A 27,240-nucleotide genomic window follows, 5' to 3' on the forward strand; every position below is an offset into this window, starting at 1 on the left:
CGCAGGCGCACATTGCACAGGCCCAGGCCTCGGGCCGCCGGTTCAGGGCAGTTGCTCACTCGCCGACCTCGCCTGCACATGGAGGGGCGTGCGACGCCCCCGACCGAGGCCCGCGCCCTCCCCAAGGCGCCCGTGCTGTTCCGCGGCCCCGTGGAGCCGCTCGTCTTCCTCGCTAACTTTGCTCTCGTCCTGCAGGGCCCGCTCACCACGCAGTACTTGTGGCACCGCTTCAGCACTGACCTGGGGTACAATGGCACACGCGATCGGGGGGACTGTGGCAACCACACTGCGAACCCCATCCAGCAGGTACCCAGTCTAGCCGCAGAGCGCGCCCGGCAGAGGACCGGCCTGGGCTGGAGCGCGGGGGAGGGGCGCGAGGGGCGGGACCCACTAAAAGGTGGGGAGCCGTGGAAGGGGGTTTGCGGTTGCATGGTGGGCGGAGCCGGAGCTCAGGGGTCTGTGGGAAAACCGTGGTCTGTGGACGCGGAGAAAGTCTGGCCTTCCAGGTTAATAAAAGTAGGGAAAGGAAAAGGAAAAAAAAGTAGGGAAAGATTGGTAAAAAGAGCGAGGTCCATTTCCCATTGCCCTCGAGTCCCATTTTTAAGCACTTTATGGAGCATCTCTGAGGTTTAAGGCTCCAAAGAAAGTCCCCAGCCCTGCAGCTCCCAGAACGGCACTGTTTGTAGGAGACGCAGGCACCTAGGTAGGCGCTGCACCCTGGTTACAACGCGTCTCCGCAGGAAGTGGAGACCCTCACCTCCCACTGGACCCTCTACATGAACATTGGCGGCTTCCTGGTGGATCTCTTCTCGTCCACTCTGCTGGGCGCCTGGAGTGACTGCGTGGGCCGCCGGCCAGTACTGGTGCTCACCTCGCTGGGCCTGCTGCTCCAGGTCGTAGTATCTATCTTTGTGGTACAGCTGGAGCTCCACGTTGGCTTCTTCGTGCTGGGCCGCATCCTTTGTGGCCTCTTCGGTGACTTCAATGGCCTCCTGGCTGCTAGCTTTGCCTCTGTGGCAGATGTCACCACTCCCCGCAACCGCACCATCCGAATAGCCATCCTGGAAGCCTGCATCGGAGTGGCTGGCATGCTGGCCAGCCTCCTCGGAGGCCACTGGCTGAGGGCCCAGGGTTATGCCAACCCCTTCTGGCTGGCCTTGGCCTTGTTGATAGTCATGAGTCTGTATGGAGCATTCTGCTTTGGTGAGACCGTGAAGGAGCCGAGGTCTACCCGGCTCTTCACTCTCCGCCACCATCTATCCATTGTCCAGCTCTATGTGAATCCAGCCCCAGAGAAGTCCAGGAAGCATATAGCTTTGTACTCACTGGCCATCTTCCTGGTGATCACTGTGCACTTCGGGGCCCAGGATATCTTGACCCTCTATGAGCTGAGCACACCCCTCTGCTGGGACTCCAAGCTGGTTGGCTATGGTTCTGCAGCCCAGCAGCTCCCCTACCTCACCAGCTTGCTGGGCCTCCGACTTCTGCAGTGTTGCCTGGCCGACACCTGGGTGGCTGAGATTGGCCTGGCCTTCAACGCCCTGGGGATGGTTGTCTTTGCGTTTGCTACCATCACACCGCTCATGTTCACAGGTAAAGTGTGGGCTCAGGGGCAGCTTGTGCTAGGGACAATAGTTGAAAACTAAGGGCAACCACTTACTGCCCTCAAATGTGGTTCAAGCCTGTGTCTTTGGAAACGTAGTTATGCCCAGCCTGCAATGGAGGACACACAAACAGGAAAGCCCAGAATAATGCTACCCTTAATATGTGGAAAGTATAGGTCTTCAACAGCCAAAGTACTTAATGCATTTATCAACCATAAATATTAGTAATATAGAGCAAAAGACAAAAGCATGGCTCATACACTAATTGCTTCACCCCTTGGCCTCTCATAGCCTGGTCATGGTGTTCTTAACAAAGTCCATGCCATTAATGCATTGATAAGAATTATAGGACCTACCTCAAATCATGGTCAGCTTCCTTGGGTTTTTTTTAAAGAGTCCGTCTTCTCAGACCACAGATACGAAATTCCTGCTTGCTAATTTCCTCTCCACCACTACCTCCTCCTCTTCTTCTCCTCCCCTCCACTCTCCTTCCCTTGTCCTCTTTTTTTGTGTGGGAAAGGAGGCTGGCCAGGAGATAAAGAAGTTAACATCTTTAAAGGAATATTTTACTTTAATAAAACCCTCAGATCTTTGGTATACAAAGTTGGCGGTTAAATGATCACAGATTTCTTAACTCAGCTGCTTCTCTGATAGTGAAGGGGCGAGGTGCCTTTCACTCATGGATGCTGCCATTGCTCATAGGAATCTTGACAAAGTGGAATTTGGGGGTATCCCTACCCTTGAAAGGGCCCTGGTGTGCCTCATCAGATACCCACTTTGCAAGATCCACTGTCTCTAGGAATTTGAAATTTTGTCTAGGAGACAGCAGTCACATGGGGAGAGGAATAGTTCTGAGAAACCAGGTATGCCTGTAAATAACTAAAGGGAGAGGGAAAATATATTTATTATCTTCTTACTAAACCATGCTCTTCATAGATGTTGTTCCTTAACCTTGTGTAAAAGATTGCTGTAACAAATTATGACCAACTTGGAGACTTAAAATAGCAGAAGCTTATTTTCTCCAAGTTCTGGAAACCAAAAGATCAAAGTCATACTGGGCTGAAATCAAGTTGTTGACAGCGTGATGCTCCCTCCAGAGATGCCAGGAGAGAATGTGTTTCCCTTTTCCAGCTTCCTGGGCCTGCTAGCACCCCTTGACTCATGGCCACATCAGCAGTCTCTGCCTCTGTGGTCACCTTGTCTTCTTCTCTTTGTGCCTCTTCTATTCTGTCTGCACCAAATCTTCCTCTATTTTCCTCTTATAAGGATATGCATAGCTGCATTTAGGGCTCACCCTAAGAATCCAGAATAATCTTTGTTTCTCAGGGATCCTAACTTTAATCACATTTGCAAGATCCATTTTTCTAATAAGGCATCAGCCTTAAGAACCTGATATCTCTGAGGGGCACTATCCAGCCTCCTATAATACAGAACCATCCTGCAATGAAGGTTTTATTGTCTTCCTTTCACAGACTGGGATCAGGTTCAGGGAGGTAAATTACCCAAGGCCATGCACATTGTAAGCAATAGTATCAGATTTTGAACTTGGGACCAGCTTCAAAACTCATGTGTGTTTTCTGGATCCTGCTATCTCTCTATTAAATGCTAAGTGGGTAGGTGATACCTGTGGTGGACCTAAGAGGTCTTCTGACAAGAAAGCTATTGATAGCCAGGCGTGGTGGCACATGCCTGTAATCCCAGCGCTCAGGAGGCTGAGGCAAGAGGATCACTTCAAGTTCAAGGCTAGCCTGAACTGCACAGTGAGATGTGTTTCAAAAAAAAAAAAAAAAGTAAGCCATTGGTAGCAACCAGCACTCATTCATGAAAGACAGCAGAGAGCTGAGTCTGAAGAAGGGCAGTCTCCGTTCCACTTTGATCACAGTCTCTTGCCACCCAGCGAGTTGCTGGGTCTAACCTGAGTTCCACGTCCTCTCACTAGGTACTCCTCTCCCTAACCCTATTTTATGGAGAGTTTTCCTTTCTCCACAGGATATGGCCTGCTCTTCCTGTCTTTGGTCATCACACCCATCATCCGGGCCAAGCTCTCCAAGCTGGTGGGCCACTCCGAGCAGGGTGAGTGTCAGGATCTCTTCAGCTGGTTCCTCGTGCCCAGTGTGGCCTGAACTGGGCAGATGGGCAGCCGTGGCTGGAGACCCCCCTCCCTTCCTCCCTTCCACCAGGGAGGAGAATGTGACCAAGACAGATGCGCATCTGTTTAATTAGCCAGGGCTGGCAGAGGATTACACTGCTTCAGACTTTGAGACCACAGAGCTGGGGTTTGCAGCTAGCTGAGCAGGATTGTGTGCTTTCTGGATAACGAGCATTTACTCTCTCCAGACCTGAGCTTTTCTATCTGTTAAGTGAGTGTGACTCCCGGGTTCCCTGCTTCATGAGGGTCAGAGTGTAGTCCAGGGGAAAGGAACAGCCTTGTGACATGGTTTCCTTGCCCCCAGCTGACAGGTGAAGAAACAGAGACCCACGATGTTAATGGACTGACTCATCCAGGGTCACTCAGAAAATGACAGAGCTGGGAGGCAAACCCAAGTCTGTTCTTAAGAGCAGTGGGTCTTAGGAGCTGGGTTTTGGTCCTGGTTCCCCTTCCTTGTCTAGGATGAGTAATTATCTTTGATGATGTCAACAGATGTTTTCAGTTCTGACTGAGTTTAATCTCAATTTCTATTAGGCTGGTGCTCATGCCCGCATAATTAAAAACAGCGCTTCAGACCTCTAGGTCTTTGTCCTGCAGTCTGAATGCAGCTCCCCTGGAAGAAGGATCTGATAACAACAGAAAGCCTGGTGCCATACACAGCCCACCATGGGCTCTGATGTGCTCAGACCACAAGGGCCTTGATTCACTCTAGCTTTTTTCCCAACACTTTTCACTGTGCACAGGGATGCCAAGGGCAACAGGAGAGACAAATGCCCGTTACTAACATGGCCATGCGCAGGAGGCCACCCTGTGATAGGTGCTGTACCTGTGAGCTTCAGGCTGGACAATCTTTGAGCTAGCTTTTGGCCTTATTTCACAGCAGAAGGAACAGAACCCAGGAGGATAAACTGCCCTTCAGGGTACACACAGCAGTGAGCATTAGAAATGAGAAGCAAACTAGTACTTCATCCCAAACGGGGAATGATTCCAAAGATAAAAACTCCACAAGCGCCATTTCTTGTCGGCTTTCACTAGAAGACGTAACTTAGACTTACTGTGGATTTAACAGCAGCCATTTATTTAGCAGCCCCTCTGTCCCAGGTCCTTTTTGTGCAAGACTTCATGAATCTGTCACGCGGGGGAGGGAGGTGAGATTTAGGTTGGGCGACTTGCCCTGGGTCACACAGTTGAGAGAGGGTGGCGCCGGGATTTGAGCCGGGGTCTTTTAAACTCCAGAGTGTGGCATTTCTTTCTTCACAGGTGCTCTCTTTTCTGCTGTGGCCTGTGTGAATAGCTTGGCCATGCTGACGGCCTCTGGCATCTTCAATTCGCTGTACCCAGCCACTCGGAACTTCATGAAGGGGTTCCCCTTCCTCCTGGGAGCTGGCCTCCTCTTCATCCCAGCCATCCTCATTGGGTAATACTGGGCCCTCAACCTGTGTTTGTAACAGAGCCCTTTATCCTGAAGGTTCCCTCTGCCTCCCAGCTGGAAATGGCAGCTTCATTCTGGGGCCTTTCTCGGGGTGCCCGGTCCCAGGCTGACTCCCCTCTCACAGCTGCCTCGCCCTCCAGGATAGTTCCACAAGGGCAAGGTGGCAGGCAGGAACATTTGGCAAATGCTGCCCCTCAGGGCCATTTTCCTTGCATCTTAGCCCCTTTCATCCTCCCCTGTCCCATTTCACAGATGGAAATATGGTAAAATCTCAGAAAACATCCTCAGCCACTTGTGACCAGGCCACGGGCCAGTCTGGCCCCCTGACTTTCCAAGAGGGTGGTATACTAGGAATCGAACTCAGCACCTTGTGTTTGCCAAGCAGGCATTGTACCACTGAGTTACATCTCTGGTCTTGACTTTTTCCTGATAGTCTGAAGAGTTATTTCCAGAGCTATCTCGACCTCTCAGCTTGGGGAGGTGGGACCCCTTCGCCCCTATCAATCCTATGTCAGTTCTCTGGACAGCGGTTTAGGGTTCCTCCAGGTCAATTCTGTACCCTCTCTCTGGTCTCTCACAGGATACTGGAAAGGATTAATCCTCACCCTGAATTCCAGCAGTTTCCTCATCGTCCCTGATGTGCCTGGGCCTGAGGAGCAGAGTGAGCTCGGCCTGACTGCAAATCCACCTTGAGATCCCAGCCTCTGTAGCACCTGCCCCTCCCCTTGAAAGACAGGGACCGTCTGGGACAGATGTGTTCACCATCTGAGAGAGGACAGGTCTTGTTGGAGGTGATACTTCAGGGCCCAGGTGAAGCATGAGGGCTGGCATCTCTCCAGCCCACACTGCAAAGTATGTGACACTAGTCCCCTCATGACTGGTAAATCTGCTGTCCCATAAGTGCTGGCCACAGTGGGGTAGGAGGCTGTGGGAGGACCTGGCAGTCCCTGGAAGGAGAATGCGCCTGTCACTGTGATTGGAAATTGATCCTGATTATGAACTGCCCACCCCTGGGTTTAACACTGCCAGTCATCACAATAAATCAGTTGAGTCATGCTGAAAATAACCTTCTGGTTATTTTCAGGCACTAGGCTTGGGGTCGTCTCTTTTCTGCTACTGGTCTGCCTGACAAGGGTCAGATACCTGCAGCCAGCTTGGGCAGGTGCCCCTAAACTGCCTGTGAGAGTGGCCCTGCGGATGTCCTGCTGGCTCATCTGACTTTTCTCAACCCTTGAGCTATGTGGGAGGCCACCAGGCTTGCATCATGCCAGAAGCATGGGGCAAGTGGCTATGGTGGCACATTCCTGTGGCCCCACAGGCTCTGCAAGAGGACTGCTTGAGCCCAGGAGCTCAAAAACAGCCTGGAGCAAGAGCTTGTGTCCAAACACAAAAACAGAAATGAGCTGGGGACAGGGCCTTGGCTGTCTGTTCCTGAGGATCAGTCCGACACAGTCCCTGGAGCTACCAATACCGGTCTTCCTGGCCACACCAGCCCACGAAGCTCCGATTTTGCTGCCGATCAGCCCTCAGATAACTCCATTGCTGAGCATCGCAGCAGAGCCATACACTGTTACTCTGGAGATCAGTGGAAACCCAGGAGCCAGTTTCTCCTATAACCAACCCATGGTCCCAGATTCCCAGAGTGAGGAGCCCATTCTTAGGAAGGTTGGAAGCTGAAAGACAGAATCTTACTCATAGTAAGGCACTGGCTTTGACAAAGGCTTTAAGCCCCCCAAGCAGACCCAATTCAGGGGTTGCTCAGCTCTTCAAACCAGAAGTGCCCATGGCAACTTGGCCCTGTCTTTCCCTTTTTTCTCTCTCACCTGTCCTGCAAGCTGGTTTCCTGACTGGATATCATACAAATGAAATGGGGGTAGCCCAGGGCCAGCTGCGCCCTCCACAGCTTGGACCCCTATTTCCAGACTCTTCCCACACTGTCCCTCTGTGGCTGGGAGATCTGAGTAGACAGGGCTTCCTCTAACCCAGCCACCATCAGGCCATGAGGTGAGGAGGGCAAAGATTCTGAGCTGGCCTCTGGCCAGCCTTGAGCAAGCCCCTCTAGGAAGGGCTGGGCCAGCAGTGCCAGGAGCTGTCTGATCTTGGGGCCCCCATCTGGTGGGACACGGTAGGAAGCAAACTTGGCAGATTCTCTGAGATCTTTCCACCCCATACAATCTAGAGTGAGAGGCCTGTCTTCTTGGACCTGGTTAAGGATGAATGAACTGTGGCTGGACTTTTGGACTCTGAATGCCCCTGAGGAGTTTGTGGCCCTTGGGAAAGGGAAGGTGAGGTGGGGTAGGGACCTCGCTGACTTAGCCCCAGTCTGGGGACAGCAGCTGTGCCCAGGCAACTGTACCTCTGGAGAAGGATCAGTCCTGAGGGGCTGTGTTTGGTAAGGGCAGCATCAAGCTAATGGTTTTGTCTTGGCTACAAGTGATAAATGTTGGCAAGAGGGCTGCCACCCATGAGCACATTGGCCCGGGTGGGCTGGAGGATGGGCTCTGCTTATCCTGGGGGACATGCAGGAAAGAGGTCGGCCAGATGGCCAGACAGTGGAGTGGACATCAATGGGGAGTATACTGGACAAAAGAAAACCCAGGAGCTTCTCTCAATACTACCTGTGGGGCCCTCCATGGGGAGTGGGCTGATTGAGGACAGAAGAAAACTTGCCCTGGGGATGCTCATCCACTCTATTGTGATTAACTGTATTCTGTGGGGGCAGCATCCAGGACAGAGCCTCTCCCTGCGCTGGCACACCTGTGGTAGAGGGCGAACTGCGCATGCTCAGAGCCACAGCCAGGCCGGCATGGAGGCGAAAGATGGGGTGTTTAGCAGGGAGGGAGATGGAAGGAAGATGCCCCAAGCCTGTATGAGACCTTCTGACCATGTGGCCCTAAAATCAAGGCACACCCCGGCATACTCCACATCTAAGATATTTGGGGTCAGTGCCAGCCTCAAGGTCCCCTCAGAGGAGAGCAACGCAGCAGGAACAGCCAGCTCCACCAGCCGGGCTGCTGGAGAGAGAGCACTTTTCCCCTTTGTGCTCCAGTGCAGGGAAGGGCACAGGGAATCTCTCATGTCATTTCTGTTTATTCCTGGGCTTTTGGCTGAAACCTGTCCCAAAGCCAGAATCTCTGAGGCAAGGAACAAACCATGGTCCTGCCTGGGGCACATCCCTCAGGATGAGACTCAGAGGACAGCAGGTTCACCAGTGACTGAGTGCTGGGAGGCCTGGGCCTGGATCCTGGGATTGCGTCTATGGCTTTGAGAACTGGGCTCACTCAGCCTTTTTCTTATCCATAAAGTAGGAACAACCATACTGACTAGGGTGGCTTTGATGATCAGACCCTCATCCCAGTTCTTGGGAAATGACAAGGATTCCGGAGGGACCTGCTGCTCGGTGTCATCAGCTCTCTTGGGAATCAGAAATGCCGACTCTCAGGCCCCACATGGTTTCTCCTAAACTGAATTTTACCAGGAGTCCCCAAGGATTTGAATGCACTTTATATCTGGCAAAACTGCCCTGCAGCAAAATCCTCCCCTTCCTGATGGCGACTCTCCCCACGGAACCCTAGTTTTCCCCAGGCTATTGGTGCTGCCAGGAGGCTGCCTGGTCCCTCTCTTTTCTGAGCAAGTGAGTAGGACGCTCTGGGAGTGTGAGGAGCTAGGGAAGCCAGCAGGCCCGGCCGGGCAGGAGCCTTAGGCATAGCACCAAGGCATGTGATAAGGTGGGCTTGAGACTGGCCTCCCTGCCCAATCCCAAGAGGTTCCTAGGCCGTGGACCAGCCAGAAGGCCAGCTCAGCCCAACCTTGCATCTGGATATGGCAAAGAAGGCTGTCCCCAGAGGAAGGCTGGGAGGAGCACTGAGTGTGACACAAGGCCACAAGGCAGCAGGAAACGGTGAGCCAGGGACAAGGACTGGCTGAGTGTGACTCTCATTCCTGCTGCCTCCGGAGCCCAGGCCCTTACTTGGACAGTGAGGCCCAGGCGCAGGAGGACTGGGCATTGCCCACATCCTACCTGTCGGAAGGTGCTGGGTTTCACCCTTCTCAGACCAGCTGCACTCTGGGTAGGAGACAAGACCTGCAGCAACCCACCCCCCACCTTCTGTGGGACTCAGTTGTGAGAGTGGAAGACAGGGAACCTAATGGCAGGGCCAGAGGGAGGAGACGGCCTCTCCATCCCCACACTTGGCTTCCCTCCCTTTCCACACACGGAAAGGGATAGGTTTAATGCGGGCCAGGAGAGTGGGGACATCGAGAGCTGTCCCAAGCTGTCCTGAGAAGGGCCCTGTCTCAGCCCAGACTGGCCAGGTGTACCTTCAGGAGGACATGGGAGTCACAGCAGCACTTGGGACCTGGGGACTGGTTAAGGTGGGCCCATGGGTGCAGCCCCTTCCAAACTAGTATCAGAGCCTGCAGAGGAGTCTCGGGAGGAGCGGCCCTGCAGGAAGCGGATGATCTTCTCAATGGTGGCCTCTTGGTACTCGTGGGACCACCTGTAGGCAGAGAGACCAAGTGGGTCAGAAGGCTGGGCAGAGGAAGCTGGCGTGATTGTACCCCTGTCCCTTGTCCCCAGGGCCTTGGGACTCACTTGATGCCATTGAAGGTGAGCACAGCCTGCATGTCCTCGGGCAGAGTCTGGGGCTCAGGCCACTCGAAGCCATCAATGATGGGCACAATATTCTTGCCACAGCTTAAAGCAGTAACAATCTCCTGGAGAGAGAAGAGACCTCTGTCTTAGGGACCCTAGGATCAGGGAGGTACTTGGCCTCTAGCCAGAGGAAGGTATTGGTCTTAAATGCACCTTGGTGTCTCTTTCACATGTTGTAAGAAAATCTTAGGGGCTGGGTGTGGTAGCACACACTATAATCCCGGCTCTTTGAGAAGCTGAGGCAGAAGTGTTGAAAGTTCGAGCCCAACCTGGGCAATTTAGCAATGAAGCCCTGTCTCAAAATAAAAAGTAAAGAAGGGCTGGGGATGTAGCTCAGAGAGAAGGACCTGGGTTCAATCCCCAGGTCTGCAAAAACAATAATAAACTTTGATGTTTGCCCTGGAGTAGAGCTGGAATAGAGCTGGTCCCGAGCTCCTAAAACCACTGGAGTCTCCTGAGTGATGAGGGCTTTGTGCTAATGACAGGACTCCCGGCCAGGGCTGAGTGAGTAGGAGTGGTGGTTCTGAGGGCTGCAGGATGTTGGCTGCTCACCAAGAGCTCAAGGCATGATTTGAGGATTGAGGCTTTTCTGCCACAGCCCACAGCCTCTAATGGGCTCCCAAAGTCTCTGTTTTCTAACATATAAAGTAGAGTTAATGAGAGTTCCCGGTGCATGGGATAACTGTAATAGTCCAGGGCCAGTGATCAGGGTAGTGCTTAGCATACAATGGATACCTCCTGCCTGGCAAGTGCGAGGTCCTGAGTTCGATCCCTGGTACTTAAAAAAATGGGGCTGGGGATTTAGCTCAGCGGCATAAGTGCCCGCCTTGCAAGCAGGCAGTCGTGAGTTTGATCCCTGGTACCGATAAAAAAGAAAAAGACAGAAAAAAAAAAAGGATACCTAAGAAATAGATGTGTTATTTCCTTTTCTGTGAAGTGGGAACAATAAAACCTGCACAGTTGTTCTGAGGATCTTGCTTATTAATATGTACTCTGGTAAGTGCCTATTGAATCATGTTTTTAAGGGCGATCACGGGGATGGGACTTTCTGGAGTGCAGTTCATTTGTGGTTTTCGATATTGATTGCCCGCTAAATGTGGCTTCAGGGAAAGGAGTACTGAAACCAGAAGCCATTAGGCACTAAAAACAACCAAAGAAAGATGACGGAGCCTTTGGGACTGGTCCAAAGGGAAGGCTGCCACCTCCCTGCCTGCTTCCTCCCTCCTCTCCAGCTGCTGGGATAGTGGGTGCCAAACACCCTTGTGGAGGCGGGGAAGAAGTCTGCATGACTTCATCCCCGACTGGCTTCCTCTCCATTTTACAGATGATGGGGAAAAGGCCAGAAGGGAAGGGAGGGACTTCCCCCAGGTCACATGATCACCCATCCAAAGAGGGGCCAGGCCTCCAGTTCAAGCCTTTAGAGGCCAAAACTAGGACCACTTTAGGCCTGGATGAATTCCCACCTTGCTGTGATTAATTTGGGAACCTTTAGACATTTGCTTCTTTTGGAAGTCCACAGATCCAAAAGCAGCACAGAGAATGGGCAAGAAAGGGCAATGACTTATTCAAGATCACTCAGCTGCATGGAGTGGTGGTGCATGCCTGTAAGCCCCGCACTTGGGAGGCTGAGGCAGGAGGATGGTGTGAGTTGCAGGCCAGCCTGGACTCTACAGCAAAACCCTGTCTTGAAAAAAAACAAAAACAGTTTAAAAAAAAAAATCACTCAGCTGGCTGTGAACAAAAATTTGATTAAGGTCAAGTCTTCATACCCTGTAAACCTAAAAGACATGGATCAGAACCATGCATGTGCTTAACCATCACTTCAGTTATGCTATAAGCTGAATCCAACCCCGTCTTACCTCCCACGATCCCAGATCTGTGCCATGGAACACAGCCTGGGTTTGTGGACACAGCGTGAGCTTTGGATCAGATAGGCAGGGATGGAATCCCAGCTTTTCTGTTTACACTAGCAGCGTGGGTGTGCAAACGTTATGCTACTTTGCGCTTCACTGCCATCTGTGTGATAAAAAGTAGTAACAACGATGCATGTAGGTGGTGGCACCTTCTCGTCCCTGGGATTCTTTCGCTTATGCCTTCTCTTCCACTTCCTCTGTGCCCAGTTTGCTGAGGGGTAGCAGTACTGGGGACTGAAGGAGCCTTTGCAGTGAGGTCCATCCCTAACCCATTTTTTATTTTGGGACAGGGTTTTATTAAGTTTCCCAGGCTGAGATGGAATTTGTGATCCTCCTGCCTCAGCTTCCCAGAATGCTAAGATGACAGGTATGTATCATCCCACCGGGTTGCAGCTGTGGCTACATACTTATTTCATCCTTCCCTGCTTTCTCCCTTCTGTATATTCCCTTAAAAAGTAAGAGGTTTACCTACCTGGATTAGCATGTGTGCCAACTCATATATGGTAATCCCTGTAGCACACTCGTATGTGTGGTGTGTGTGCGTGTAAGAGATAGGGTCTCTCCTTGGCTCAAGTGATCTTCCCTTCCTAGCTTCCCAGTAGTTGGTGGAGGAGGCAGTCATTGATAAAATGCTCACCTAGCCTGCGTAAGGTTGGATTCAATCCCCAGAACCACAGATAAACCAACAAATGACCATGAACCAAGTAGCTGAGACCATGGGAATGCAATGTGTGGCTTGATTCATCGTGGGCATATTCGTGTCTCCTTAGCTGCTTGAGGACAAGGACCTCATTGCAAAGGACCACAGCCTCCCTCAGCTCCAACCCCACTTCTTAGTGACTGATTAATGACTAACCATTAATCAGGTGGATCCATTTATCCATCTGTCCTGTAAGTATTCTAGATTCCTACCATGTGGCATGCAATGAAGGTGCAATTTAGCTCAGAGGCCTAAGCGTCTGCCTCGCAAGTACTAGATCGTGAGTTCGATCCCCAGTACCAAAAAAAAAAAAAAAAAAAAAAAAAAAAAAAAAAAAAAAACTAAAAAAACAGATGCGGAGGGATAATAATTATGTTAGTAATAATAGTTATCATTATTGAGCAGTTATCATGTGCTGGGTATTTTAAACACTTCTCGATTTAGCTCTATTGTAACAATATCCTAGGGAGTTCACTCCTATCATTATCTGTATTTTCCAGTAACAACAGAGTTTCTTGGGGCTAACTTGCCCAAGGCCAGAATCAGGATTCAAACTTACAGAGCTTTGTTCATTCTTCTGCTCCCTCCCTCCCCTCTTGCTCTTTTGGCTTTTCCTGTTCTTGCTCTCCTGGTTCTGGGAATCAAACCCAAGGGATGTTCTACCACTGAGCTATTTTGCTAAATTGCTTAGGCTGACTCAAACTTGCAATTTTCCAGCCTCAGCCTCCTAGAATGCTGGGATTACATGCACATGCTGGCATACTCTGCTGTTTTATGCTCTTTTTAAAAATTTATTTTATTGACAAAAAAAAAAAAGAAAGAAAAACCAAACACAGTAAAAATGTGTTATAAACAACTGTACTAACATAGGGGCTGGGGATTTAGCTCAGCGGCATAAGCACCTGCCTTGCAAGCAGGCAGTCGTGAGTTCAATCCCTGGTACCGATTTAAAAAAAAAAATTTTATTTTATTTTTTTGAGACAGGGTCTTGCTAGGTAGGTGAGGCTGGTCTCAAACTTGTAGCAATTTTCCTGCTTCAGCCTCCCCAGTGCTGGAATTACAGGCATATGCCACCATGCCCCACTTGTTTTGTGCTTTTAACAACTACATTATACTGTTTGATTATTTTTCAAATCATTTTTATCTCAGTCTGATATCATAATAATCCTACAAGGTGAATAGGGTAGGTAAGTTATTCCTATTTCACAGAAGAGAAAACTGAGGCTCTGAGTACCTAGTGGCTTGCTAAAGTGCTATTCCAGTCAAGGTTGTGGCTCTCGACTTCTAGCTGGTTCAAGGATGTGCAGACAAGAAGGGATGGAAGGATGACCCTGCCCCTGGGCTGCAGGCCAGCACTTGGAGTGCAGAGGACAGGTCAGCACCTACCTTGTGCACCCAGTCCTTGCAATCGTGGTCCTGCATGCACTTGTCCAGGGCCCCAGCCGACAGCACCAGCACGAAGTTTCGAGCACCCATGACACTCTGGATAAGCTTGTCCTCAAACTTGCCGGCTTCCAGCTTCTCCACATCGATGAAGACACTGAAGCCATGCAGCTGCAGGTGCACCTTAAGGAGGCTGCAGAGAAGGCCTTGTGGCACCACAGTGGCCGCGTGCCAAGGCCTCACGCCGCCCACCTGCCCCTCTTTACCTGGCCAGCTGAGAGCCTGAGTTCCTTCTGTAGCTGATGAAGACATCTGGGGTGTCCCCGCCAAGCTTGCCGCTGGTACATGGCAGCGGAGAGTGGAGCATTTCTGAGGCCAATGAGAAGCAGTGTGGTGAGGGAGCCCCTCCCCACCACTCCCCAGCTTCCAGCCTGGGCAGGCAAGGTGGCTTGCTTCAGAAAGGGCCACTGAAGTGGAGACACAGGACCTATCGGAAGGATGGCTCTAGCCTCTGCTGAGTCCCTCTCACAGGCACGTAATGGGATTTAGTGACAATGACATGTCCCTCCAGCCTTGCCCTCTCTCACCCACTGCAGACTTATGAAGCCAGCTGCCCTTGGGCCCGACATGCTCAACACAGCCCAGAGCATCCCAGTGCCCCCTCCTCCCATTTTCCACCAGAAACCTCCGTGCCAGCTCAGGCACGGAGCTAGTCCTTCTCTCAGTCCTGCAGAAGCTGGGAGGTTGGTAGTCACATGGTGGTAAAATTGGGGCCCATCCTTTCTTACGAAGCCCGTGCTGTGTGCCAGGCACAGTTCTCAGTGCTTGGGAAACAGTGGGATCTCTGCCCTAGTAGAGCTGACATCGTCTGTGGATTCCACTACTAGATACCCTAGGCCCCGGCCCCAGGGCCTTCCATGCAGGTCTCCATGCCAGCTTCCTTGATGGCTTCCCCAAAGCCAGCTAGGATTGCACACTGTGTACCACTTGCCACACCACCAGGGGGATTGTTCTAAAACCCAAATTTGAGAAGTCATTACCTCAATTGAAAAATTCCTTGGAGCTGGGTGTGGTGGCACACACCTACAATCCCAGTTACTCAGGAGGCTGAGGCAGGAGGATCACCTCAAATTTGAGGCCAGCCTGGGCTACATAGTGAGTTCAAGGCCAGCCTGGACTGCATAGTAAGCCCTGACTCCAAAAAGACCCAAAAAACAAACAAACAAATGAAGAACAGAAACAACAACAAAAACCAAAACTGCCAGGAGAAGCTATTTTTCCTTAGGACCTTCCTGTTTTTGTTGGTATTTTCTGGCACTACCATACCCCCAGCCTTTTCATTTATTTATTTTTTAGACACAGTCTGGCTTTAAACACTAAGTTACCCAGGCCAGGCTTGAACTTGCAATCCTCCTGCCTCAGCTATCCAGAGTGCTGGGATTAGAGGTATGCACCATCATATCTAACCTTTCTCCAGTTTTTAAAAAATGAAGGGGCTGAGGATTTAGCTCAGCAGCACAAGCCCCTGCCTGGCAAGCACAAGGTTGTAAGTTTGATCCCCAGTACCATAAATAAATAAATAAATAAATAAATATGAAACCTTGGAGTTGAATTGGAAGCTGCAATATAAAAAAGTTCTGGGTATGGAAGCACACACCGTAATCCCAACACTTGGGAGGCTGAGGCAGGAGGACTGCTGAGGTGGGAGGAATCCTGAGTGCTGAGATTACAGGGGTGTACCACCATGCCCAGCATCTCATGTTTTTTTTCAAACAAGATCTCACTGGCCTCAAACTCACAGTGATCCTGCTTCAGCCTCTCAAATGCTGGGATTACACATATGTACCACCACACTCGGTCACCTTGTGGGTTTTATTGACTCTGAGAAATGAATTTGAAATCTTCAATTTTTTCTTTTTTTTTTTTTGGTACTGGGAATCAAACTCACCACTTCATGCTTGCCAGGCAGGTGCCTGTACCACTGAGCTAAATCCTTGGTCCTTTAAAATCTTTAAATTTTAATTTTTTCACTTTTAGAATGCCAACGATGGAAATGTTCTATATTGATTTTGGTGGAGCTTATACAGGATTGTTTTTCAAAGCTCAAACTAGATGTGATTATGCTTATCACGTGCCTCTTTTATTCTTTAAAAGGTTTTGTTGCTACTTTCTTTTTCTTTGTAAAAAGGTCTTGCCACTTAGTTCACGCTGGCCTAGACTCACTTTGTAACCCAGAGTGGCCTCAAATTTGCAGCAATCCTCTTGCCTCCTGAGTGCTGGGATTATAGGCGTGTGTCACCACACCCGGTTTCTTCTTCTTTTTTTTTTTTAATCTTTTTGAGAGAGGGTCTTAATAAGCAGTTCAGGGTGGCCTTGAACTCACTTTGTAGCTCAGGTTGGTCTTGAATTTGCAATGATCCTCCTGCCTCAGTCACCTGAGTGCTGGGATTACAGGAGTGCACCACCATGCCTGGCTTCTTTAAAAGGTTTTTAACCCTGATTTTAAAAAATCTTAGCACTCACTGTACAGAATGCTTGTAGATATGATTTATTTATTTATTTATTTATTTATTTATTTATTTATTTGGAAGTGGTGATGGTGCTGGGGATTGAACTCAAGGCTATTCTACCCTGGGCTACATCCCAGCTCACTTTAAAAATTTATTTTGAGGGCTGGACATTTAGCTCAGTGGCATAGGTGCCTGCCTTGCAAGCATGCAGTCAATGAGTTCGATCCCCTGTACCAAAGCCAAGGAAAAAATTTATTTTGAAACAAGATCATGCTAAATTGTCTAGTCCATCCTGCAATTTGCAATCCTGCAGCCTCAATCTCCAGAGTAACTGGGATTACAGACATGCACCACCTTGCCTAGCTGAGATAATATTTGACAAACACCAGTTAAATAGTAATTAGTAAATGAAAACAAGTTGGTAAATACAGAGGGCCGCTAGAACCCTGGTCTCCACTGTAAAGCACCTGCGGAAACCATGCTTTGTAAACTGTTGGCTACTAGGGTAGGTCCCTTGGGTGCCCACCCATACCCTGTGTCTGAAGCTCCGTGCACTCTGCTGCCCCTACATTTGCACAAGCTGCCCCTTCTGACTTGGTTCCCCTCCCTGACATCCCCACCCCATACATTTCTCCAGACCTGGTGAGGCATCCCTTCTCCTTGCAATCTAGATCTGGGTGGGCAAGGTGAGCAGTGCTTCCTCCTCCAGTCTCCCTCTGGACACCTGGGCATGCTTCCTGTGAGGGCTGGCTGCCGCTTGCATACTTCCACTTAGTCACCCCACTTCAGACTGGGGACTTCTCCAGGGCAGAATGCACCTACTGCCCTGGCTGACCCAGCAGGGCTCCCTCTCTCCCTTTTACTCCTTGTAGGGTGGGTCTGGGTTGGGGTCCCGGAGGCGCAGGCTGACCTCGGGCAGCGGAGAGGATGCGAGAGCGGTGCACACCCAGGCGGATGCCACAGTCCTCCAGCAGCTGCTGCTCGGACACGCGGTGCAGCAGAGAGCGGTCCAGGCCACAGCTGACCAGGCCATAGGTGTACTGCCGGAAGCGCGGGTCCAAGCTGCCCAGCCAGTCAGCCAGGTTGCTGCGATCACAGGTAGCATAGTTGGCGAAAGTCTTGAGCTCTGTGAGCTCCCTAAAGAACCTGCATCGAAGGAGAAGACGCTCAGGTCCTGACTGAGGACTGCCTGGTAGCAGAGGGATGGGCAGACCTGGCGGGGTCGAGTTCGTACCTCTTGCGGATAATGCCCGATTTCATCCCCAGGTCAGTTTGCAGTTCCTCCTCCGTGAGCCGCAGAAGCAGATCTCCATCTACCTGCTGCTCCTGGGGAAGGGGTCAGGAGTTGAAGGACTCCCTTCTGCACACATGCAAGGGGAGGGAACTGGAGGTGGCAGTGCAGGGGCGGCGGGCCCCAGGGCAGAGGTGAGGGACTCCGAAGGTGGCTCAGGACAGGCTTTCCACCCCTAAAAGTCTAGCGGGCGCGCAGGCTCTCAAGGGACCCAGCTGTCTGTGCCCAAGGCGCCGGTGCCAGCTTGCAGCCCTGGAGGACCGGGTGCGCTGCTCTAAATCTGGAAGGCGGCCCCTAGCGGCTTTACCCGGAAGCTCTCGCAGTACTGGGAGAAGCCGATTTGCTGCAGCCAGGTCTGGACCTCCGCCTCTTTCCAGCTGGCCACGCAGGGCTGGATGCGCCGCGGCACTTCTTCACCCAGCAAGCGCAGGGCGCGCTTGGCCAATGCCGACGTGGTGCCGTTGGTGGAATAGGACACGAGGCGTTTCAGGCTCTGGATGGCACCGATGTCGCTGAACACCTGCGGAGAGGGCGGCGAGAAGACTTCTATGGTCCACCAGCCAGCCAGCGGCTGCAAACCTCCCCTCACTAGCCTTGCAGCCATCCACTAATCATTCAGTCCTGTAGATTCTCCCTCCTGAAGCAAAGGCCATTCTGACCAGGTCCCCTTCACCCGCCCCGGCATCTGCCCTGGGATAAAGTCTGAGCTCTGACTATGTGGCCAGGCTGAATAACACAGACCCCCTCTGCTCAAATCACACACCCACCAAGGCTCTCGAAACTCTGGGTCTCCACCTCTAGTGTTCCTGAACTCTGTAAATCTTCCACCCTGCTCTTGGGAATCTTCCTTACCTATCGGACTAGCATTTCCTGTGTGCAGCTCTGATTCCTCCACGGCTTGACTCATACTTTCAATTAGGACCTGGGCCACACTTTGAAGGCAACTAGTTGATATGGCAAATTTCACCAGACTGCAAGCTGAGGGCCTCTTTAGTCACCATTGGAGCCCTGTGCCTGGCCCAATGAAGGACATGGAGCAGGAGTTCAGCATCTTTTTTTTTTTTTTTTTTTTTTCCTTTTTATCGGTACCAAGGATCGAACTCACGACTGCCTACTTGCAAAGCAGGCACTTATGCCGCTGAGCTAAATCTCCAGCCCCAGGGGTTCAGCATCTTTGTTAAACTGCCCTCGCTTGGTCCTGGTGGGAAAGGGGCAACAAAGCCATTGCCCAGGTCCAATTCTGGTGGTCTTCACTCCCTAAAGTCCCTTCTCCCAAAGCAGAACGATGTGCAAGAAGGAAAGGCTTGTCATGGCCCAGTTCTGGGGCACAGAGAGATGAATCAGAAGTGCTTAAAATATTGGACGTTGGAAGACACAGACTCTTGGGATGAGTGGTGATCACCTGGGAGATACACTCCTCTGGGTATCCCCACATGACAACTGTAGTATAAACAGCTGTGCCAAAGACTGTGCACCCCTCCTGTGCATCAGGGCCCCCCAGAGGAATGCAGAAGAGAGGATAATGTTAGAGGGATAATATTGAATCTTTAGAATTTAAAAAAAAAAAACCCTATCACCTTTTAGTAATGAAATTATCACTAGTCACTGCTACCGTGGTTCAACTGCTTTGACTTTCCAGAGCATAAACATAAAACCAGGGCTGGAAAGGTTGCTTAGTGGCAGAGCACTTCACTTGCTACAGCATATGCAGGTCCAGGGTTCCATCCCCAGGACTGCCACAAAAATAACAATAAAAATAAACCATGAATCCAGGTGGCAAAGTTCATACAGCAATTTAAAGCCTGTGAGTTAGACCCTGGCCCCAGGGATCCTTTGGGGCGCAGGAGTGTTATTTGGCTGACACTGATATCCCAGATGTCTGCCTCTGTCACCATTTCCTTTCCAGGCTCCAGACCCAAGTGATTAAACTGGTCACTGAAAGTTTCCAACTGGGCATCTCTCAATCACTTCAAACTGAGTCCCACTGAACTCAGCCCCCTCCCCTGGCCTACTCCTTAGCCGGTTTACCTGATCCAGGGTTGTCTAGGTTCATAGCCAGGAGTCACCCTCACGTTCTTGCTCACCTTCTCCTGGTCCTAAGGCCACTAGGTAAATCTATCTTCTTGAATCTGTCTGCTTCCCCCTGTCACCGCCAACACAGTCAGCCTCTCTCAGTTCCCTGTTCCTGAAGTTAGCTCCCATCCCATCCCCCTGCCCCTGGTCTCGTCCTTGCCAGCCCCCTTTCTATACAACAGCCAGGGTGATCTTCGTAAAACACAGGTGTCCCCTTGCTTATAAGGCTTTGTGTCTTCCGCTTGACTCCAGAGGCCAAGACTAAAGTTTGGGTCTTGCCTTTGAGTTCTGAATGACTTTTCTAGCTTCACCAGTTTTTATGTGTACCTCAAGGCCCAGTTCAATATCGCTTTCTCTGGGAAGCCTTGCCAGAGCTCTCTAGACTTAGACCTAGCCTAGGTGACACCCCACCTTGGTCTTGCCCTGCAGGCTTTTGATAGCAGCCTCCACACAGAGGTAGAAAGCCCCGATGCACTGAGCCTCCAAGCGCGACGAGTCGAGCAGCGGCACGAGGTGCTGCAGATCGTCAGGCCCGCGGCCCTGGCTTGTGTCGCTGGCGTCCACCAGGCAACGGGCGAAGCGACCCGGATCCAGCGAGGCCACGAGCGGCTCCACCAGCGCCAGCGTGCCCGAACGCTCCACTTCGCGCTCCACCTCTTTGTTGGTGGCCAACACCGCCACCGCGAGGCAGGCGTGCAGCCTCAGCAGCTCGTCCTCCTTGGAGAAGGCGAGCGGGAAGAGCCACTCGGCGGCGCGCTTCTCCACCATGCGCCTCTGCGCCGCCTGGCCGCCGTGCAGTGCGCAGTTGGCCAGCGCCAGCGCGCAGTGGCGCAGGAGCGCCGGGTCCGTGCGGCGGCACCAGTACAGCACCGCGTCCAGGCCGCCGGCCGCCACCAGCCGCTGGCACGTCTCCTCTGAATGCTTGAACATGTGCTCTAGGATCCCTGCCACACTCCGCGCCAGTTCCACCGGCTCGCGCTCCTTCGCCAGGTTCAAAACCACGCCCAGTCCGATGCGCGCCACACGGTCCCTGCCAGGAGAAAGAGGAAGGGACCGCAGAGTTGCGGGCAGGGGAGCTTGGTTTGCTCGGTGGGAGCCTAGTCACTTAACCTCTCTGGGCCGCTGGAGTGTCACATGAAACTAAGGGAAAAGCATTATTCTCCTTGTCTCCCCCTCGGGCCTGGCCACACGTCTTCTCTGATTTTAAAGATGTAGAAGTCCTGGCCACAGCTGTTTCCTCCATCACTTCCTCTCCTTGAGAAGCACAGTGCTTCCGGCTCTGGCCCCCACGCTGCCCCAGCCTGGTTCCCTTTTTGTTGTTTTCCAACTATGGGACCGTGGGCACCTGCCTTTATCCTTTGTGTTTAGTTTCTGCATCTCATAATTAGGAATATAACAATACCTACCTGGCAGGATTATTATCAGGATTAATAAAATAATTCATAAAGAGTACTTGGCATAGTACTTGTCACATAGTAAAAGCTCAGTATTATCCAATATCTGATCACCCTCAGTTTTGCCTTCAAACTCTTTTCTCACTCAAAGTTCCATGACTGTGACCCTCATTCAACAGGTATTTCTTGAGGACCTACTGTGTGCTGTGCTCTGTGTTAAGGAGCCTGATGTTATACAGCGACTAAACCTGACTGGAGCAAGTGTGATGGCACATCCAACACTCTAGAGGCTGAGGCACGAGGGTTACCATGACTTTGAGGCCAGTCTGAGCTACAGGGTGATTTCAAGACTAGCCGAGAATACACAGCAAGACCCTGTCTTTAAAAAAACAAAACAAAATAAAACGCAACACAACAAGTCTCACTGGACCTTACCCTCTGTGAATCAGAGGCAACACTAAGCCAGTAACTAAACAGTGAACAAGGTAATGGCGCTCTGGCCACGATGTTAGCCAGAGTGCATGATGTAATGCATGCCTGGTGGATCGACAGCGCTAAGCAGGTGACAGCTGGGAGTCCAGTGTCTGGGAAAAGAGCGTAACTGGGGAAGAGAAGAGCCAGGGACCAGGGCCCTGAGGCTAATGAGGTGGCATGTTGAGTGGTGGGGTGGGAAAGGGCAGCCAGAGATGATGCAATGTCTAATCCTAGCCAGGAAAAACAGAAAATTAGCAAGGGATTCATACAGAGATTATATAAATAAGTGTTCAAATTAAGAAGAAAAAGGGAGTGAATTCAATATAAAATGAGCAAAGAACATACACTGGCAACTTAAATGAAGCTGTGTGCTTTTTTGGGGGGTTGGTTTTTGATGCTGAGGATGGAACCCAGGCACAGGTGTAAGGACAGCATCCTTATACCTCTCTCCTGCCCAGTCTGTCTACGTATTCTCTCTCCACTATGACTGGTCTTGAACTTGCTGTGATCCTCTTGCCTCAGCCTCCCATGTCTGAGATAGGTGTGCCACCATGCTCAGCTTAATCCCCCACCCCGTACTAGGCATTAAGCCCAGGCCTTTAATTACATTGCCAGCCCTTTTAAATTAGTTAATTAATTAATTTATTTTGAAGTCATTAAATTGCCCACATTTGGGCTGGATGTGGTGGCACATGTCTGTAATCTCAGCACTGGAGAGACTGAGGCAAGAGGATTGCTATGAGCTAAAGGCCAGCCTGGGCTACAAAGTGAGTTTAAAGCCATACTGAATTACAAAGTGTGACCCTGTCTCAAAAAAAAATGCCCACACACAGCTCAACGCTGCAATCCCCTTCCCTCAGTCTCCTGAGTAGCTGAGATTACATTATGTGCCACTGCACCCAGCTACTCTTTTGGAAATCCAAAATGCGAGCAAGCAAGAAAATAAACACTTTAACCCATCAGCAATTACAGAAATAAACACTAAAACAACAGCTACTGCTTTACCCCTGTTAGATGGGCAAAGTCAGATATTAGGTAATACAGAGGGTTGGCAAGGTATAGGGTTACAAATGCCCCAAGCACTGTGGGTGGAGGTGAATGCTGGGGCCATCAATATGGAGACAATACAGAAGGAATCTCTCCAAAGAGAGTGTCACACACAGGGCCCCTGCACAGTATATTCCCCCACTGGTTTTTTAGGGTATGAAGAAGTTGAAGGCCATCATCAAGTCTAAGAGAGCAGAGATAACATGGAGAAGAGCCCACTAAAGGACTTTGGAGCAGTAACAAGAGACTGAGTAGATGACAATACTGCAACATGAAGAATCTTAAAAACCTAACACTGAGTAAGAAAAAGCAACAGAATGTGCTGTATAACACAGCACTGTTTGTGTAAATTAAAAGCACCTGCACACAAAGCAGGGTGAAAGATTTTACCAAACCACAGACTAGAAGCATGCACATGAAATGTGTTGTATGATTGCCCGTGGGGCTAGGTCAGAGGATGGCGGAGGCCCTAGCTGAGAAGAGAAAGGGTGACTGCATGCACATACAGATCTATGCACAAGCTTGGAGGGGGCAGAGAGTGGTACCCTTGGGAAGCTGCCTGTGTGCCCATGTGGCGAGGCAGAGGATGCATGCTAGTTGTGATAGCTGTTCATTCAGCTCCCAGTTCTGTGGTCTGAGATACTGTGGGTCTGATGAAGTGGATACATACAGGTGAAGATCTGGGTCCAAACCCTAACTCCCAAGGAGGAATGGTTAGATAGGTAGATAGATATAGGTAGGTAGATAGATAGATAGAGTCCACCAAAAATATGTATACACACTTCAGCAGTTTGCTGTGCTAATAAATGTCTAGAACCTTGTGTTTTTCTGATTTAGTTAGTGATGCTTCTCAGTAACTCTTAACCAAGCCAGATGCACACTTTGAGCACCTCATATACATAGCTCCTGGCACACAGGAGGCTGAGGCAGGAGGGTTATCGTGAGTTTGTGTCAGTCTGGGCTATACAGTAATTCAAGGCTTGTGTCACAAGATTTATCTTAAAAAAAAAAAGTGCTTGTAAGTGCCTACACAGGCTCTGAAAGGATACATAAGAAACTTGTAAATGGGAAGGGGACCAAGGGATGGAAGGAGGGGAACAGAAAGGAGAGGGCGGGAGAGGGGGAGTAAAAACAATTAAAACGTGTTATGTGCATGTTCCAACTCCACAATGTGAATGCAATCATTATGTACCTCAAACATGTATTAATAAAAATAAAAAAGAAGTAAATAGAAAAGGAATCTACTTCAGTGATTTTCCTCCAAAGAAGGGGTCTGGCTGGGGAGAAATTTTGGCTGCATGCCCTTTTTGTATGCCTTTGCACTTTTTGAATTCACATGCAAGTCTCCTGTTTTTACGTTTTAGAAGGCTTGTCTCTTCCCTCTAGTCATTACATGTGACTGAGGAAGGCTTTTACCCTCTCTGAGGATGCATGCATTACATGGTCCTGATGAGGGTGGGTTGTGGACTTACAGAGCTGGCAGCCAGAGGCACCCTTACTGATGTTTTGGAGCCAAGTTTGGAGTCCCTGCCACGTTGGACTTATCCTGGTAGCTGAAGGGTGAAGGAAACTTGATCTATACTCCTGGCCAATGGGTGCAGCAGCCCACTAGGAAGAAAAGAGCTATGGCTGGGCATGGCGGGGCCCCACCTATAACCCCAGCACTGAGGCAGGAGGATCACCATGAGTTTAAGGCCAGCCTGCACTACATAGTGAGATCCTGTCTCAGAAAGATGGAAGGAAGGAAGGAAGGAAGGAAGGAAGGAAGGAAGGAAGGAAGGAAGGTAAGAGAGAGAGAGAGAGAGAGAGAGAGACAGACAGACAGACAGACAGAGAGACAGAGAAGAGCTCTGAGGAGATGGACGCCCATATAGAAGAACCTTCTTCAAGAGGAGGTGGGGGCGTGGGAGTTGACTGGTTGAAGAGGAAAAAGGTTTCATAAACACAAACTGTCATTGCATCACTCTTCTTATCTCGTTCCCAGCCCTGTTCAGGGCCATCTAGGGGCGGGACAGAGATCCTGAGAACCTTGGGAAGGATTTTGATCTTTGAGGTAACGGGCTTCGCTCTGTCCTTGGTGCTGAAGCGATACGCAGGCATATGTGTTTTTCTGGTTTAGTTAGTGATGCTTCTCAGTAACTCTTAACCAAGGACCGCCACTTGCAGCCTTCAGAAATACTAATAATGTTTGCATCTTGCAGCCCTCCTCTTCTTATGGTGCTGGTTGTACCCACTCTCAAGGTTCTAGTTACAGCTGCCCCATCTTATATTTCATAAGGGGGCACCTGCTAGACCTGGGCCTCACCACACTTAGTGAGCACCCACTCCATCTGCTTGCCCTCCAGATTCATGGAGATCAGGGTCCCTGATATTGAATGGTAGGTCAGTGACCTGCTAAACAATCAGAACTCTATCTTGGTCTCCCACCCTTACTTCATTCATGCATTTTTTGAGAGTTGTATCATTTCTACTAAGAACCAAGTGTTTTTCCTGTCTCACTTTCTTTTTAAGATGGCAAGGAAAACCATTCCCATAACTCTCATGAGGGCTGCATCAGCTGTAAGTGACTCTTCCAAAGCTCTTCTAATCTTGAGGAACCTAGGAATTCAGGGAGAGACTAGACTGAGACTTCCTGGTCTGCTCCGGCATCAGGAAAGAGGAAAACGAGTCCTCGGGGGTCCGGATCCTCCAGGGGGTTACCAAGAGGCACGCAAAGACTGCTGTTTGACCCCACTTATTGCATTTGGTGCTATGTGGGAAAGGGGAAGAAGATGCACACTTTGGCCCCTGCCTAACTCGGCACCTCAATTTCCTCTGCCCCTTCTCATTCATTCCAGCAGACTTTCTGTCTCGATCAGCAGCTGCAGAATGAATCACGTCTAATCAGGAGAGAAGGCACTCAGCCACATGGGGCAGAGAACTATGGGTTTGCAGGCCATCGGCTGTAGGATACTATCTCAGTCCATAGAACCAGGGGCAGCTCCTGTCCTATGACTTCATTCTTCCGTTTCCTGTCCCCATTCCTTACCCCACTAGTCCTGGCAGTGATCCTCCTTGCACTATTAGTTATCTTTGTGACACGTGTGACGCTGAGCAAGTCACTAAACTTTCTCAAGTCTCAAGTTTACTTCATTTGTAAAATACACGTGCTGATACCTAATAGAGGGGGTAGCTCAATGGGAGATGCAATGGGGTTAAGGCAAAGACCTAGTGCGAGGCACGCGGGAGACCTGGACACTCGATTGCCCTTATGGTCCCACACCACCGGGCGTCTCCCCCCGCCCCACCCCGGCCCGGTGCTCTCACCGGTTCTCGGCCACCAGGATCTGCTCCAGCAGGCGCGCGGCCTGCACACGCGTCTCCAGCTCTGGCGCCTGCAGCAGCCGCAACAGTAGGTCGAGGCCGCCGTCCAGGCGGATGGCGTCACACAGACCCTGGGCCACCTCGCGGCCCACGGCCGGGAGCAGCCAGGCCTCCTCCACCAGCTGGAAGACCTCAGCGAGGCCTGCGCCCACGGCCCGCGCGGCGCCAGCCTGCTTCAGCCCCGACAGCGCCTGCTGCAGCTCCGGCAGCGCCCGCTCCAGGGCGCTCTGCACCTCGGCCCCCGCCCCGGGCGACACCTCGCGGGGCCCGCGGCCGCCCGTGGCCCACCATGGACCCGCGCCACCGCCCCCATCCGACCTGGGCACCGTCAGCCTCTCGCCGCCGGCCCGTGGTGCCGACATGGTGAAGAAGCGGCACAGCTTGTAGGCGGAGAGGAGCAGCGTCAGGACCATGGGCGCGGGGCTGCGGGGGACATTCCCCGCCTGGAGGGGCGGGGCCGGGCGGAGACCCGACCGGGGAGAAGCGGCAGCGGAGAGCGGGCGGCCGGGAAGGGAGCGCGCGGAGCGGGGTGCAGAAGACTGCACCGCAAGGAGGCGGCCTGAAGTTGGAGGAGGGGGAGCCCTGGTTCAAGGGCAGCCGCTGGGGAAGGGAATGCGAGCCCAGATTCAGGAAACGGGCGAAAGGCGGGATGGGAAGGCGAAGGAAGCATCCAGACGCGGGAGAGAAGGCAGCGGAACAAAGCACGGTTCTAACCCGGGCTGGGCTGGGTGGAGAGATGCGGGGCGGCAGCCACGCCCCAGAGCTGAGTCTGGAGCGGAGGCCCCGCCTCTGGTCTCCAGGGACTCCGCCCCTCCGGTGCACAGCCCTGCCTCTACCCCTTCGCGAGCCACGCCCACACCCGGGCGCCCTCCCTACCCCTGTCCTGCTCTGGTTGTGGAAGAAGAGGGCGGAAAGAGGAAAGCCGCCGAGTGTGCCTTCCCCCTCCTAGTGGTTAAAGCAATGGTAGTAATTCCATAGACTTTTATGGTTTGTTTTTGCTTTTTCTGTCATAGTAGGGATGAAACTCAGGGCCTCACCATGCTAGACAAGCACTCCGCCACTAAACTACATCCCTAGCCTTTGTACAAAATTTTTTTTTTTTTTTTGAGACAGGGTCTCACTATGTAGTTCAAGCTGGCCTGGTCCTGAGCTCACTTTGTAGCCCAGGTCAGCTTCGAACTCACAGCAATTCTCCTGCCTCAACTTCTGGAATGCTGGGATTAGAGGCATGCATCACAACACCTGGCTCCCTG

The 27,240-nt window shown here is 51.3% G+C and overlaps 2 protein-coding genes across 3 annotated transcripts; one reads left to right on the forward strand and one right to left on the reverse strand.

The window, feature by feature from the left end:
* On the forward strand, nt 1–6,251 carry Slc46a1 (solute carrier family 46 member 1). The gene is made up of 5 exons (XM_003469564.5): nt 1–306; nt 741–1,593; nt 3,594–3,677; nt 5,014–5,170; nt 5,766–6,251. Exons 1-5 carry the CDS (start codon nt 79–81, stop codon nt 5,821–5,823), a joined length of 1,380 nt encoding a protein of 459 aa, XP_003469612.1. The 5' UTR covers nt 1–78; the 3' UTR covers nt 5,824–6,251.
* On the reverse strand, nt 4,809–26,753 carry Sarm1 (sterile alpha and TIR motif containing 1). 2 transcript variants are annotated; one of them, XM_063251184.1, is made up of 10 exons: nt 25,931–26,753; nt 20,121–20,739; nt 17,944–18,156; nt 17,580–17,671; nt 17,256–17,491; nt 14,102–14,204; nt 13,839–14,028; nt 9,780–9,901; nt 9,506–9,684; nt 4,809–5,189 (listed from the first exon to the last, which is right to left on the reverse strand). In XM_063251184.1, exons 1-9 carry the CDS (start codon nt 26,398–26,400, stop codon nt 9,555–9,557), a joined length of 2,175 nt encoding a protein of 724 aa, XP_063107254.1. In that variant the 5' UTR covers nt 26,401–26,753; the 3' UTR covers nt 4,809–5,189; nt 9,506–9,554. The 2 variants fall into 2 exon arrangements, with proteins under 2 accessions (XP_063107254.1, XP_003469614.2); XM_003469566.5 differs by having other exon boundaries at nt 4,809–9,684.
* Nucleotides 26,754–27,240: the final 487 nt, after the last annotated feature.

This window comes from Cavia porcellus, unplaced genomic scaffold (assembly GCF_034190915.1).
Source record: "Cavia porcellus strain 051 isolate PalLab524CR breed Dunkin Hartley unplaced genomic scaffold, mCavPor4.1 scaffold_6, whole genome shotgun sequence".
NCBI classification, from domain to species: Eukaryota; Metazoa; Chordata; class Mammalia; order Rodentia; family Caviidae; genus Cavia; species Cavia porcellus.